We start from the raw sequence: 14,900 nt of genomic DNA, 5'->3' as shown, positions 1-14,900 counted from the left end.
ATAGAAGGAACATACCTCAACATAATAAAAACTATATATGACAAACCCACAACAAACATTATTCTCAATGGTGAAAAATTGAAAGCATTTCCTCTAAAGTCAGGAACAAGACAAGTGTGCCCATTCTCACCACTACTATTCAACATAGTTTTGGAAGTTTTGGCCACAGCAATCAGGGCAGAAAAAGAAAGAAAAGGAATCCAAATTGGAAAAGAAGAAGTAAAACTCTCACTATTTGCAGATGACATGATCCTCTACATAGAAAACCCTAAAGACTCCACCAGAAAATTACTAGAACTAATCAATGAATATAGTAAAGTCGCAGGATATAAAATCAACACACAGAAATCCCTTGCATTCCTATACACTAATAATGAGAAAATAGAAAGAGAAATTAAGGAAATAATTCCATTCACCATTGCAATGAAAAGAATAAAATACTTAGGAATATATTTACCTAAAGAAACTAAAGACCTATATATAGAAAACTATAAAACATTGGTGAAAGAAATCAAAGAGGACACTAATAGATGGAGAAATATACCATGTTCATGGATTGGAAGAATCAATATAGTGACAATGAGTATACTACCCAAAGCAATTTACAGATTCAGTGCAATCCCTATCAAGCTACCAACGGTATTCTTCACAGGGCTAGAACAATAATTTCACAATTTGTATGGAAATACAAAAAAACCTCGAATAGCCAAAGCAATCTTGAGAAAGAAGAATAGAACTGGAGGAATCAACCTGCCTGACTTCAGGCTTTACTACAAAGCCACAGTCATCAAGACGGTATGGTACTGGCACAAAGACGGAAATATAGACCAATGGAGCAAAATAGAAAGCCCAGAGATAAATCCACGCACCTATGGACACCTTATCTTTGAGAAAAGAGGCAAGAATATACAATGGATTAAAGACAATCTCTTTAACAAGTGGTGCTGGGAAAACTGGTCAAACACTTATAAAAGAATGAAACTAGAACACTTTCTAACACCATACACAAAAATAAACTCAAAATGGATTAAAGATCTAAACGTAAGACCAGAAACTATAAAACTCCTAGAGGAGAACATAGGCAAAACACTCTCCGACATACATCACAGCAGGATCCTCTATGACCCACCTCCCAGAATATTGGAAATAAAAGCAAAAATAAACAAATGGGACATAATTAAACTTAAAAGCTTCTGCACAACAAAGGAAATTATAAGCAAGGTGAAAAGACAGCCTTCAGAATGGGAGAAAATAATAGCAAATGAAGCAACTGACAACTAATCTAAAAAATATACAAGCAACACCTGCAGCTCAACTCCAGAAAAATAAATGACCCAATCAAAAAATGGGCCAAAGAACTAAATAGACATTTCTCCAAAGAAGACATACAGATGGCTAACAAACACATGAAAAGATGCTCAACATCACTCATTATCAGAGAAATGCAAATCAAAACCACTATGAGGTACCATTTCATGCCAGTCAGAATGGCTGCGATCCAAAAGTCTACAAGCAATAAATGCTGGAGAGGGTGTGGGGAAAAGGGAACCCTCTTACACTGCTGGTGGGAATGCAAACTAGTACAGCCACTATGGAGAACAGTGTGGAGATTCCTTAAAAAACTGGAAATAGAACTGCCTTATGACCCAGCAATCCCACTGCTGGGCATACACACTGAGGAAACCAGAATTGAAAGAGACACATGTACCCCAATGTTCATCGCAGCACTGTTTATAATAGCCAGGACATGGAAGCAATCTAGATGTCCATCAGCAGATGAATGGATAAGAAGGCTGTGGTACATATACACAATGGAGTATTACTCAGCCATTAAAAAGAATACATTTGAATCAGTTCTAATGAGGTGGATGAAACTGGAGCCTCTTATACAGAGTGAAGTAAGCCAGAAAAAAAAACACCAATACAGTATACTAATGCATATACATGGAATTTAGAAAGATGGTAACAATAACCCTGTATATGAGACAGCAAAAGAGACACTGATGTATAAAACAGTCTTTTGGACTCAGTGGGAGAGGGAGAGGGTGGGATGATTTGGGAGAATGGCATTGAAACATATATAATATCATATATGAAAAGAGTCGCCAGTCCAGGTTCGATGCACGATACTGGATGCTTGGGGCTGGTGTGCTGGGACGACTGAGAGGGATGGTATGGGGAGGGAGGAGGCAGGAGGGTTCAGGTTGGGGAACACATGTATACCTGTGACGGATTCATGTTGATATATGGCAAAACCAATACAATATTGTAAGTTAAAAAATGAAATAAAATTAAAAGAAAAAAATTGAAAAAAAAAAAGTGAAAGAGGAGAGTGAAAAAGTTGGCTTAAAGCTCAACATTCAGAAAACAGAGATCATGGCATCTGGTCCCATCACTTCATGGAAAGTAGATGGGGAAACAGTGGAAACAGTGTCAGATTTTATTTTGGAGGGCTCCAGAACCAGTGCAGATGGTGATTGCAGCCATGAAATTAAAGACGCTTACTCCTTGGAAGGAAAGTTATGACCAACCTAGATAGCATATTCAAAATCAGAGACATTGCTTTGCCAACAAAGGTCCATCTAATCAAGGCTATGGTTTTTCCAGTGGTCATGTATGGATGTGAGAGTTGGACTGTGAAGACAGCTGAGCACCAAAGAATTGATGTTTTTGAATTGTGGTGTTGGAGAAGACTCTTGAGAGTCCCTTGGTCTGCAAAGAGATCCAACCAGTCCATTCTAAAGGAGATCAGTCCTGGGTGTTCATTGGAAGGACTGATGCTAAAGCTGAAACTCCAGTACTTTGGCCACCTCATGCGATGAGTTGACTCATTGGACAAGACTCTGATGGTGGGAGGGATTGGGGGCAGGAGGAGAAGAGAACGAGAGAGATTGAGATGGCTGGATGGCATCACCAACTTATGGACATGGGTTTGGGTGAACTCCGGGAGTTGGTGATAGACAGGGAGGCCTGGCCTGCTGCAATGGGGTTACAAAGAGTCAGACACGACTAAGCGACTGAACTAAATTGACTGAAGTGGTTTCTGATGGGAAGGGAGTTAGGGGGAGAATGGATACATGTATGTGTATGGCTGAGTCCCTTCACTGTTCAACTGAAACTATCACAGCACTGTTAATCAACTAATCCTCAATACAAATAGATAGTTCATAGTGTGAAAAAAGTGCCCTCCACTACAGGATAGCTAGGGACCCCGAGGGAGGATCAGGCTGGGTGAGGTAGGTGTCCTGGGACTCACCTCCTGGCCAGGTAGCCCCAGCAGCAGGCCTGGAAGCCAGTGATGACGTTGGTGATCTTCAGGTCCTGCTCCTCCTCCAGGTGGGCCAGCACGCCAGCCTGGAAGAAGACCTTGCTCAAGCCCATATGGTACAGGTTGCTCTCGAGTTCCAGGGCTTCAATCCAGAGGAGGAGAGCCAGCTGCTGACCACGGGGCACCCCATCCACCACAGAGCCGGGGAGCAAGGCCAAGGCCAGGGAAGGGGCCTGGAGCCTGGGTTGGCTCTGCTGCTCTGTGGGCAGCCTCCTCCTGATTCAGGGAGAGTGGGGCTGAGGGGTCACAGGAGGGGGCAGGTGGGGGTTAGCACAGGACAGGTAAGAAATACAGAACCTTGGTCCTGAAGGACCTTACCTGCTGGAGTCTGTGCCCACGTGCATTTCTAACAAAGGTGGCAGTAGATAGGGGGGCTCAGGAGGCATTACCTTAGGTAACTAGGGAAACAGTGTCCTTGTTTGTTTATTTGACTGCCCTGGGCCTTCACTGCTGTGCAGGCAGGGGCTGCTTTCTCTAGTTGCGCGAGTGCACTACTCTTGGTTGAGTACATGGGCTTCTCATTGCAGTGGCTTCTCTTTTTGCAGAGCACGGGCTCTAGGGAGCGGGCTCAGTGGTTGCGGTGCATGGGCTTAGTTGCTTCCAGCATGTCGGATCTTCCCGGACCAGGGATCAAAGCCTTGTCCCCTGCATTGGCAGGCAGCTTCTTTACCACTGGACCACCAGGGAAGTCCCAAAAGGTTTCTTTTGAAAAAGGTACTTTAAAGTCAAGCCTGGCTTCAATGTCCTTCAGAAGTGCAGGAGCGAAGCAGGGGTGGCTGAGTAGTGTGGGGCCATGTGCAGGGTGACGGGCAACACCACAGGTGGCTTGAGAGCCTCACTGGGACAGTGCAAGGTGCTACTCACCAATTGTCCTTGTCACGGAGGCTGGGTCCAGACCAGCTCCACAGACATCTGAGTGCAACCAGCTGTTAGATATTCTGTGTCAGCAGCACAACTTCCTGAGAAATCCCGTGGATTCTAAGTATGGACCTCTGCAGACTCAAAACACCCCTGTTCTCTTAGGTCTAAGCCCCAGGAACAAAGCAGCTGGAGGCTGTGTGCCGCTTGGTATGAGGGCAGCTCTGTGAACTTCAAGGCATTTGTGAGAACTAGGAGCAGCAGCTTAAAACCAGCAAACTCAGGGCCAAGCGAGGAGCTAGAAGCCTCCAAAACAGGCCCTGCCAGAAGGGACTCAGGTCCTGGGTGGTGGGACAGACCTGTGCCCATCTCTCCCCACATTGGGAAGCACAGCAAGTGGCGACAGACAGCTCCGTGGTTGGGCTCCAAGGAGGTGGGTCCACCACCCTGGGCCCAGGTTGAGTTGTGTTACAGAAACACCACATGCTTGCTTCACTTCCTCCTGAAACAGGACACCCTGCATCCTCCTGACCAATCAGCTCAACAGGGACCCAGGGAAGAGGCTCAAGGCACCCAGAGGCCCCACCTAGGATGGCCCTTCCCAGGTCGAGACTGTGGCCACGTTCTTGGACATTGGGCCTAGCTTCCTCCTGTTCTCCATTGGGGTGACAAACACGTGCTCTCAGAGGGGCAGTGAGGTCTTGATAAGGACCCAGGTGACAGTGCTGACACAGCGATGGCCCAGCCCAGGCTCCACAGGGGTGAATTTCCCCTCAGGAAAGAGGAACAGGAAGTGGGATCCCAGTAAAGACTGGTATCAGGGGAGCAGTGCTCCTGAGGTCCTGGGGTTACTGCACCTCCCTGTAGCTGCACATGTATAACATACATGCAGAGTACTGGGAAAGGAGCCCACGGAGCAGGAGAAGCACTGGCATCGTGCTGGGGCCCTTCACCCCTGACATCCCTGCAACACTCAGCGGGGGGAGGTGATTCGTGTTTGTCTCCAGCTGGGGAAGTGGCCAGTGCACTTACTGTTGTGTGTGGGGTGTTGGACCAAGAACAGTGTGAGGAGAGTCATTTCCATTGGTCTGAGAAGAGGGCACGTGTGCATCCAGGAAGCACTCAATCTGGAGTCTCTCTTCCTGAGACTCTCCCCCCAGGGTTCCGGTCCCTGTTAACCATTCATCTTCCTCATCCTTCCGCCTGACCTATTGGTCCAAGAATATAGTCCTCAGACCCAAGCGCCTCTGTCTCCTGGGAACCTGACACAGATTCCAGGGCCTTGGACCTAAGCTCCCTGCTGGAAGGGGCCTCTGGGGACAGACTGTGAGCTCCTGCAGGGGGACCTGCCCTACTTTCTGTCCTTCCTGAACTGTGCAGGTTTGGGGGCTTCTTTCCATTCTCTGACCTGGCCTGCATCCCTCCAGTGCACGCTCTTCTGTGCTCACTTACCAAACTCAGTTTCTGTATTCAGAACCACAGGGATCTCAGCTGACACAGGGGTCACTGTGGAATTGCATCATCTGCACATTGAGCTGAATGGGGTCCAGCTCTAAGGGTTCGGGGGGACGTGGGGATGGACACTGAATGGTTCTGCATCCAGTACCTGGAACCCTGCCCAGGAGAAGTCTGTGCAGGATTTGATTTCCCCAGGAACTTACAAAGAATTAAAAAGGAATGAAACTCATGATTTGGGGATCAGACAGATGCTGGCCATGACTGCTGACATCTTCAGGAAGGAATGGAAGGGCTGATTGAAGCCTCAGGGTAACACTGGATGAGAGGGAGTCAGAGTCAGAGGCACTGAGGAAAGTCTTCCAAAGGAGGTTTGGACAAAAATGGGGAGAGGGCCCTGCAGCACGTGAGGAGGGACTTAGGAGACGTCCTGGGATCATTTCCAGGTCCTGGGTCTCTGGCTTCCTGCCCTGGGCTTCAGGCATTGGAGTCAGTTAGGTGCTCACATGCTCCACACATGGAAACACAGAGAGTTGGTGCCCTGTGGAGCAGGCCCATGGCGGTGAGAGCCACACCCAGATGCTCCCCTCTCCTCCTGCAAGAGGAGGAGCCTGAGGCATCCCATGAAGGCTCCTCAGAAGGTCCAGGCAGGTGCAATCCCAGATGGGTAACCAGATCAGAACATGGCCTTGGATGGACTTTCCTTCATCCCTGCTCCCATCCCCTAGCCCCTCAGTCCTGCTCCTGGAGATCGAGTGAGCCTGGCCTCCAGCTCTGCCCTCAGGGGACCCCAGCTCCTGCACACTGCTTAGGTCTGCAATTAGGCTTCAGCATCTGTGCTCAGAGTCACGGTTAGCTGTAGAGGAGGTGAAAGCAGTTGTTTTAAGGTCGATTTTCTTATGGGTCATTCTAGCCCAAGCAGGGAATAGATGAGTGGGGCAGGGAAGTGCCCCAAGGTAAACACAGGAAGGCAGTTCTAGAAGCTCCTGCAGGAGTCCTACTGATACGTGAAGGCAGCCTGGGTGAGGTGTGTGCTGTCTCTCTCTCCCCTCTGTTTACGGCTAACCCTCTCTCACACCTGCACACAAGCCCTCTGCTCTCAATCACCCTTGGGTGTCCATTCTGGTCCCCAGGACTAGAGGAGGAGCATCTCAGTGCTCAGCCCAATTCAGATGACATGGGCTCCCCCGGGCATCCCACGAAGCCTGCAGGGCTCCAGGATCTTAGGGAAATGATTGGATGGGAGCCCAGCAGGCAGGCAGGAGGAGCCATGGAGGACGTGCTCCCCGAGACCCTGGGAGACAGGCTCCCGGGGAAGGAGGTCAGCCATCTGGAGCCCAGGTTAACCCATCAGTCAATGCAAGGAAGCCTTAGTTAATGAGCTCATATTTATTGAACCAGAGTCTAAGGAAAACAAGGTGGAGAGAACCAGAGCAACCTGAAATATCTTATCCAGCCTCACCCCCCAGCTGAAGAAGAAACCGAGGGTCAGAGAATTGTGTCTGTTGGCCCCAGGCTGTTTCATCTCCTGACACACCGAAAGTTCCTTGACCTGTTTCTACCTCCTTGTTTCATCCTTCTTTCTTTCTTTCTTTTAATCAACCTCTGTTCCTCCTCCACATTTGGATTTTCATGGAAACGTCACTGGTCTCTTGGTGCACTCTGGACCCAAAGAGCTCCTGGCAACGTGTCAGATGTTCCATCCACAGTGTTGTCACACCACTGCTGCCACCAACCTCATCACCACCATTGTCATCAAGAAGCCACTGCCTGAAGATCTACACAGACAATTCTTCATGAAGACGTACAGATGGCCAGCAGGTACGTGAAAACATACTCAACGTCACTAATTATTAGAGAAATGAGAATCAAACTACAATAAGTTATCTCCCCTACAGTGATCACAAGGGCCATCACCTACATCTACAATGCTCTGAGGCTGTGGAGAAAAGGGAACCCTCCTACACTGTTGCTGGGAATGTAAATTGGTGCAGCCACTATCGAAGGCCATATGGAGTTTTCTTAAACAAGTAAAAATAGAGCAAGCATATGATTTACCAATCCCACTTCTGGGCATATTTCTACAAAAAAAATTAAAGCTCTAAATTGAAAAGATACACATACCCTGATGTTCATAGCAGTACTATTCATAACGACCAAGACACGATATTAACCTAAATGTCTGTTGACAGATTAATGAGTAAAGCAAATGTGGTACATGTATACACTCCATGAATCCTACTCAGCCATAAAGAAGAATGAAATAATATTATCTGTAGCAATATGTATGGATCTAGAGATTATCATACTGAGTGAAGTAAGTCAGACAAATATGTGATATTAACTTATATGTAGAATCCAGAAAAAATACAAATGACCAAATGAATAGAAACAGACTCATAGACAAAGAAAACAAACTTTTTACCACAGTTTTGGGGGGATAGGTAAATTAGGAGATGGGATTAGCAGATACACACCAATAAAGTAGGGACTGCCTACTGTAGTAGCAAAGGAACAGTATTCAATATCTTGTAATAAACTATAATGTAAAAGAATAAAGTTTAAAAATAAAATAAAATTTTTGAAAAATGAAAATAAAAATAAAAACACACACTCAAGTAAAAAAAAAAAAAACAAAGAATAAAAAAGAATATAGATATACACATGCTCAGATGTTCTGTTGTGTCTGACTCTGTGCAACCCCATAGACTGTAACATGCCAGGCTCCACTGCCTATGGGTTTTCCCAGAGAAGAATATTGGAGTGGGTGTCATTTCAACCTCCAGGAATCCCTACCCAGGAATCAAACCTGTGTCTCTTGCTTCTTTAGCACTATGCCACCTGGGAAGCCCAGATAAATACATAGATATCTGTATAATGAAGCACTTTGCTATATACCTGAAATTAACAGAATATTGTAAATCAATTATCCTTCAATTAAACAAACAAACGAAAGAAGTCACTGCCTAAGTAAGACACATCAGCTAGGACCAAAGGTGAGTTGATGTTGGAGGAGAGGTCTAGAGACCACCACCAGGGGAAGACTCTTCCTGCTGGGACATCACAGCCTGTGGAGGGCGATAGAGGAGCCCCTGCCACTTCTGGATCCCAACAATCCTAACTGACGTTCTGCCATTTCCAACCCGTTCGTACACCTGGCCTCTCATTGCTAGTTCGCCTGCCTCTCCCTTTATTCTGCCTCCAGTGTCATCTTTAGTCCAAAGTGGTTTCTGATGGGAGGGGAGTTTGGGGGAGAATGGGTACATGTATATGAATGGCTGAGTCCCTTTGCTGTTCACCTGAAACTATCACAATATTGTTAATCGGCTATACTCCAATACAAAATAAAACGTTCTTAGTATGAAAAAAAGTGGTTTCTCCCCACCTCTCATGCTCTGGTCCCCACTCCTCCCTTAATCCAGGCTCCAGGCCCTTTCCTTCTCTCTTCTCATCTATCACCTATATCCATCCCTTCCCTGCTGTGCTCAACTAATGCCAAATCCTAACACCCAGCTTCACTAATGTGGTCTCCAGCTCCATTAATGTGGTCTCCAGCTCTTCCCTCTAACAAGGTACCTCTGCACTTTAGCCCCTCACATGTCCCTGGACCCCGCACTGCTCTGGGGGTGGCTAAATCAGGTCCTCCTGCAGACTCTCATAGATCTGGGTGAGCTCCTCCAGCTTCCTCTCCAGCTCCCTGGCCCGCTGCCGCAGGTTTTCAGCTGATGCTGCCTTTGCACCGTCGTGCAGGTGCATTGACTCCTTCACCAGGAAGCCCACATCCATCAAGAGGAAGACCCCTGAAGTGGCCAAACCCGCCACCCGGACTCCTTTGCTAATTGTTAAAGCTGTGGCTTTGAAACCTGCCTGTATCTGTTGGATGGCTGGGCCTGAGATTCTCCCAGCATTCATGCAGATGTTTACAGTGGCTGCACAGCCAGGAATGGCTTTGCCTGTCTCCATGGCATGAATTAGATTTTCAATGCATTTTACAGCTTCTGTGACTTTCTCTGTTGCGGGGATGCTCCTGAGTACCTCTAGGAGAACCTTCCATTTCTTCATGAAAGTTGACATCATGTGACTGGCTTCGGTTTCTGCTGATGACCTATTCACATGTTCAATGATACTGGTGGACACACTGGTCACAGTAGCTGCTGCTCCCAGCCCTATCCCAGTGGCCAAGAGCACCACACTGGCCCCCATTGTCACGGGTGCCAGAGCCAGGCCAACGATGGTCAGAATACTGGACACAGCACCGGTGCTGTGGGCCATCACATTGGAGATGGTACATCCCTTATGGACTTTCTCAACCTTGTCTGCGAGCTCACGGAACTTGCTTATGAACTCCTCCAGCTGCCGTTTCACCCGAGGAAACTTATTCAGAAACCTCCTCCTGTCCAGCTGCTCTTTGGAGAGTCTTTCTTGGTCCTCCTCAACCAAGGATATTTTCAATTCGTTCAGATATTTGTGTAGTTCATCCACATCTTCCCTGTAATGATGAAGGTCAAGGGATTAGAAAGGCAGTTTGCTTGTCTATAAAATTGGCTCCATAATATCTATTCTGCATAAATACAGATATGTTACTATAAATCATTAGAAAAGAATTTTATAAATGTAAACTTTTCTCTTTCAACCTTAAACACGTTTCATACTTTGTAGATGCTCCATCTTGAAATAGCTAAACTTGGAATAGGTAGATGAAAGTCAGCTTAGGATACTGGCAACTTAAGAGAGAATTCTCAGGTAGTCCAGAGGATACAACTCTGCACACCCACTGCTGGCCTGGACTCAATACCTGGTTGGGGAATGAGGACCCCACAGGCCATATGGCTCAGCCAAAGAAAAGGTATGTGGTAAAGATGTCTCACAGGGGGTCAACACCACCACTTTGAAAGAGTTTTTGGAGTGGGAACTCCACAGATAAACAAAGACAAGTAGGACTGGAGGAGAAAACCTTCATTCAAGGGCCTCAGTGTGTAGTGAGAAGTCTCCCTGCCCTTTGCCCTTGCTTACTGGGAAGTGGTCCCTAAGCCCCTAGAATTCTGCCTGATAGGAGTGTCCTTGCCTGCCTGGGCCTTTGGCCACTGGTCAGTCTGAGAAGGTGACAAGTGACCCAAGGTCTCTGGGTCCCATGGTATCAGTTCTGCCATCTGGTAGAGCTGGACACTAGGGCACAAGTCTGACTTCCAGGAGGGGCTGGAGATGACAGGTCAGGGTAATTTGGCTTGTAAGCAAGTGAGTGTCCCTGATAGGCAGTACTCCGTGCATCTTATCACACACCGAATCCAGGTCAGTAACGTGTCCTGAGGACAATGGAAACTTCATATGTGAAACCTGCCCAGACTCTGCCCTGTGGCTGGTGGGAACTTTTATCCTTCCCTGTAGTAAACTGTAGGAGAAGGTGATGGCACCCCACTCCAGTACTCTTGCCTGGAAAATCATAGACGGAGAAGCCTGGTAGACTGCAGTCCATTGGGTCGCGAAGAGTCAGACACGACTGAGCGACTTCCCTTTCACTTTTCACTTTCATGCATTGGAGAAGGAAATGGCAACCCACTCCTGTGTTCTTGCTTGGAGAATCCCAGGGATGGAGGAGCCTGGTGGGCTGCTGTCTATGGGGTCACACAGAGTCAGACACAACTGAAGTGACCTAGCAGCAGTAGCAGTAGTAAACTGTACCTGGGATCATGAAGCTTTCAGTGAGTCCTGTCCATTCTATAGGGAATTCTTGAACCTGAGAGTTGTTTTGGGGATCCCCTAAATTTGCCATTGAAGTCAAAGTAAGGGCAGTCCAGGGCACTGTGCCCTTATATTTTGAAGATTGGCTGTCTCTGAATTAGAATTTTTTAAACCCCAAAAGTCAGAGCTAGAAGACACCTTATAATCATTTGGCCTGCCATCTGCTGTCTTCTAAGCATTGAGCCCTTGACCTTCTCAGCAGAAGGTCAATGGGTCCACCCACTGCCCCAGTGGACAGGGGAGATGTGCTATGAGCCCTGGCTTCCCTTGGACTCTCCAGCTCACCTCACTGACTCCTGACCCATCACCCAGCACCCTCAACCGCTCAGGGGTCACCAACCTAACTCACAATTTACCTGGTGACAGCTTCACCTGCCTGCACCCCAAGGCTGTGTGCAAGTTTGTGGAACCTCTAAAGATTTAAGGGACTTGAGGGAATATCCATCTGAATGGCTAAGCCTGAGGAGACCGGCACTTGCAAGGCTGGTGGAGGAAGCCTTTTCCTCTTGGGTGGGGATGTGTGAGGCTCCTCAGAATCCCTCAAATGTCACGCAATCACATCCACTCATTGTGACCCTGGAGGGCTCCCTGAGCCATAGGGCCTTCCCACTGTCAGGGGGACTCCACGTAGATTAGAAGAGGGTTCCCGATGGAGTGAGAAGCCAGGTCCCAGGCAGATGTACAGATACCGTCACCCAGGGCCCTCTAGTCCAGCATGAGGGGAGCCCATCAGGGAGGGAAGAAATGTCCCCCTCTCCCACTCAGGGGACCTCTGCAAGGGTCACAGTCCCTTCAGTTCTGTGTCCTTAGGGCCCACTGTCTTCACTCTAGTCCTGGTCCCGCTACCCAAGCCTGCCTACTAGTCCTCCAACCTGGATCCGCTGCTTCACCCTGACCCTTGGGTCTGACCCTGGTCAGGCCTCCTTGGTCCTTTGGACGAGATGATTGCACTTGGTTCCCCACCGCTGACCCTGCAGTTCACTCTGAGGCCATCACCAAAATCCATCAGACTGAATTGCTATTCCCATTGGACACAGGACAGATCTGAGATTCAAAGTCTTAAGCCCACGGTCCCAGGAGTTGGGCACAGCTAGATCCAGGATCCCCCCAGCTCCTCCAGTTCCTCTCTAGCCTCTCTCCCTTATGGGCCAGCAGGATCCTGCAGGGTTCGTACAGTTCCTAACATCAGGAATAGAAAGACTGTAGGCAGAAGCCCAGGACACAAATGGTGGTGTCAGGATTTTCCAACTTGTCCCAAAGGAAATTCTGCTTGGTTCTCCTCACCAGAAAGAAGACCCTTGACCCTGTCTCTTCCCAATAAGCTTTTAAAATGTTTCTATTGACTGAGTGCTTACTATTTGTCAGTCATTATGGGAATCACTTTACATGCATGACCTCAGTGTCCTCACAGTAAAAATGAAAAGATGAAGAAACTAAAGCAGAGAGTAGTTCAGTAACTTGTCCAAGGTCACATAACCTGCCCCTTCCTTGCAGGTTTCGTCTCTTCTCCACCCACCATCATTCACTGTCAGCAAATGACATGGAGGAAACATTCCTGATGGGATCTTGAGAAGGAACACCCCTGGCCCCAACAGTAGGGTCCTGCCTGGAGGAGGCGTTACTCCAGGAGGAAGCTGGCGTGGTGCTGGGGGACGTGGGTGACCTTCCTGGTGCACCTGTGCCGGTTACCTGGACAAACTGTCTTCAGCCTCAACTCTCTTCAGGTATTTTTTCAGCATGAGTAGCAGTGTCTCTGTGCTCAGTATGTCCCAGAGACATTCAACGACATCCTCAAAAAAGATCTCAGTATCTAGATGAAAGAAAAGGAAATAAGATTAGAAGAATATGTGATGGGACATAAATGTTATTGAGTATAAAATAGTTAAAATTCCTCTTGCTGAGCAGCAGTCACTTAGGGTGCTCTTGGTGTGGTCACCTAGGAGGGTTATGGATGGACTGTCCCCTCTTCCCCACCCCCCAATTTGTGTTGAAGAGTTAACTCTTGGTGACGTTTTTGAAGATAGGGATTGTAAGGAGGTTAGGTGAAATGAGGTCCTATGTGGGATTCCCAGGTAAATTGAGGCCATAGTTGGGATTCCCAGGGAGTTCTAGTGGTAAAGAACCTGCCCGCCAATGCGGGAGATGTAAGAGAGGTGGGTTTGATCCCTGAGTCAGAAAGATCCTTTGAAGGAGGGCATGGCAAGCCACTCCAGTATTCTTGTTTGGAGAATCCCATGGATAGAGGAGGCTGGCAGGCTGCCTTCCATGTGGTTGCAAAGAGTTTAACACGACTGAGCGACTGAACACACACACACAAAGAGAAGAAAGAGCAAGTGTGATTTGTTAGTTATCCCTTCCAGAATAGATGGGCAGCACCTTATAAATGAATGCTTTCATGTTTGGGCAGTGAAACAATTGAATACTCACGTTAAATGGGATAAAGAATGTAATGACTACAAATAGCCTCAGATCACTACAGGGTGAGACTACTCCTCAATGAGTTATCAAAATCCCTGAGTGATTTCAGAGATCTGGAGGTTATGGAATTGTAGATAAGATATTGGTGGCCAGGCTATATACGTGTGTGTGGGCTGGGACTTGATATCAAATGTCTTTCTTGGTAAATCCACACAAAGAGGCATTATCCTTATCTCACAGAAGAGGCAAGTGAAACTCAGACAGGACAATGGACAGCCCAAGGCTACAGAGCTGAAAGCTCTGAGGTTGAATCCAAAGTCAGGTGTCAGACATTTCTTGGACAAGACTTTGAATCTTCCTTACATTTAAAACTCCTGTTATTTGTTCATTCTACTCTATAGCACACAAGGGGAATTCTTTGCAATTCATTTTTGGTGGTGAGCATGCAGTAGCATATATAGAAGTACAAATATAATGTTGTACACACGAAACTTAGAAAACATTACAAACTCATGTTCCCTAATTTTAAAAAATACTTTAGGACCACATGCCATTGAGTAAAACTACCATGTGAGAGGATTCCTGCTTCTGACCACAGACTCTAGGATGGGCAGGGGAGGGGATCCACCAGGTGGAGGAGGGGTGGAGCCAGATGTGATCCTCATCACCCCTCCCCTCCAGGTGGGAGATGGCAAAGGCCAGACAGGTTCAGAGCAGGGTCCACTGACCCTTGCAGAGAGGCTGGGCTTGTGGCTGGGAAGAGCCGGAGGAAACGGCTCCTGTGGTGATGCCCCAGGGTCTGGGAGCAGGAGGAGGCTTGGCCAAGGGAGAGACCAGGAGACACTCCAATGATGCTGGAGGACCTCCTCTCCCAGGCCTGCCTGGCCTTGGGGACTGCCATCTGCGGTCCATGCTCCGCATGTGCTCTCCTGGCCACCGTCCTGAGTCACTTGCTGGGTGGTGGGAGAGGCAGGAAGTGAGTACCTTGGTCATGGCTCCCTGAGGAGACGGCTGGGAAGGAGGCTGTGGGCAGACCTCAGGGTGAAGGGAATCTCCTGGTCTCTCTTGGAAGCTCAAGGATGTTTATCCATCCTCTTCATGG

At 47.8% G+C, this 14,900-nt stretch overlaps 1 protein-coding gene across 4 annotated transcripts in view; it reads right to left on the bottom strand.

Moving 5' to 3' along the window:
- Positions 1-7,011: 7,011 nt before the first annotated feature.
- LOC133247895 (apolipoprotein L3-like) overlaps positions 7,012-14,900 on the bottom strand; it is a 35,904-nt gene continuing 28,015 nt past the window's right edge. For all 4 annotated transcript variants that reach the window (XM_061417306.1, XM_061417307.1, XM_061417305.1 and 1 more), the window contains exons 4-5: positions 13,070-13,190; positions 7,012-10,130 (exon numbers count right to left, since the gene is read on the bottom strand). In XM_061417306.1, coding sequence (XP_061273290.1) covers positions 9,272-10,130; positions 13,070-13,190 — 980 coding nt within the window. In that variant the 3' untranslated portion in view covers positions 7,012-9,271. The remainder of the gene's footprint in view (positions 10,131-13,069; positions 13,191-14,900) is intronic.

The sequence above is a fragment of the Bos javanicus genome, chromosome 5 (genome assembly GCF_032452875.1).
Source record: "Bos javanicus breed banteng chromosome 5, ARS-OSU_banteng_1.0, whole genome shotgun sequence".
Taxonomy (NCBI): domain Eukaryota; kingdom Metazoa; phylum Chordata; class Mammalia; order Artiodactyla; family Bovidae; genus Bos; species Bos javanicus.
Note: the sequence above shows the minus strand (reverse complement) of the source record. Positions and strands in the feature narration are given on the sequence as shown.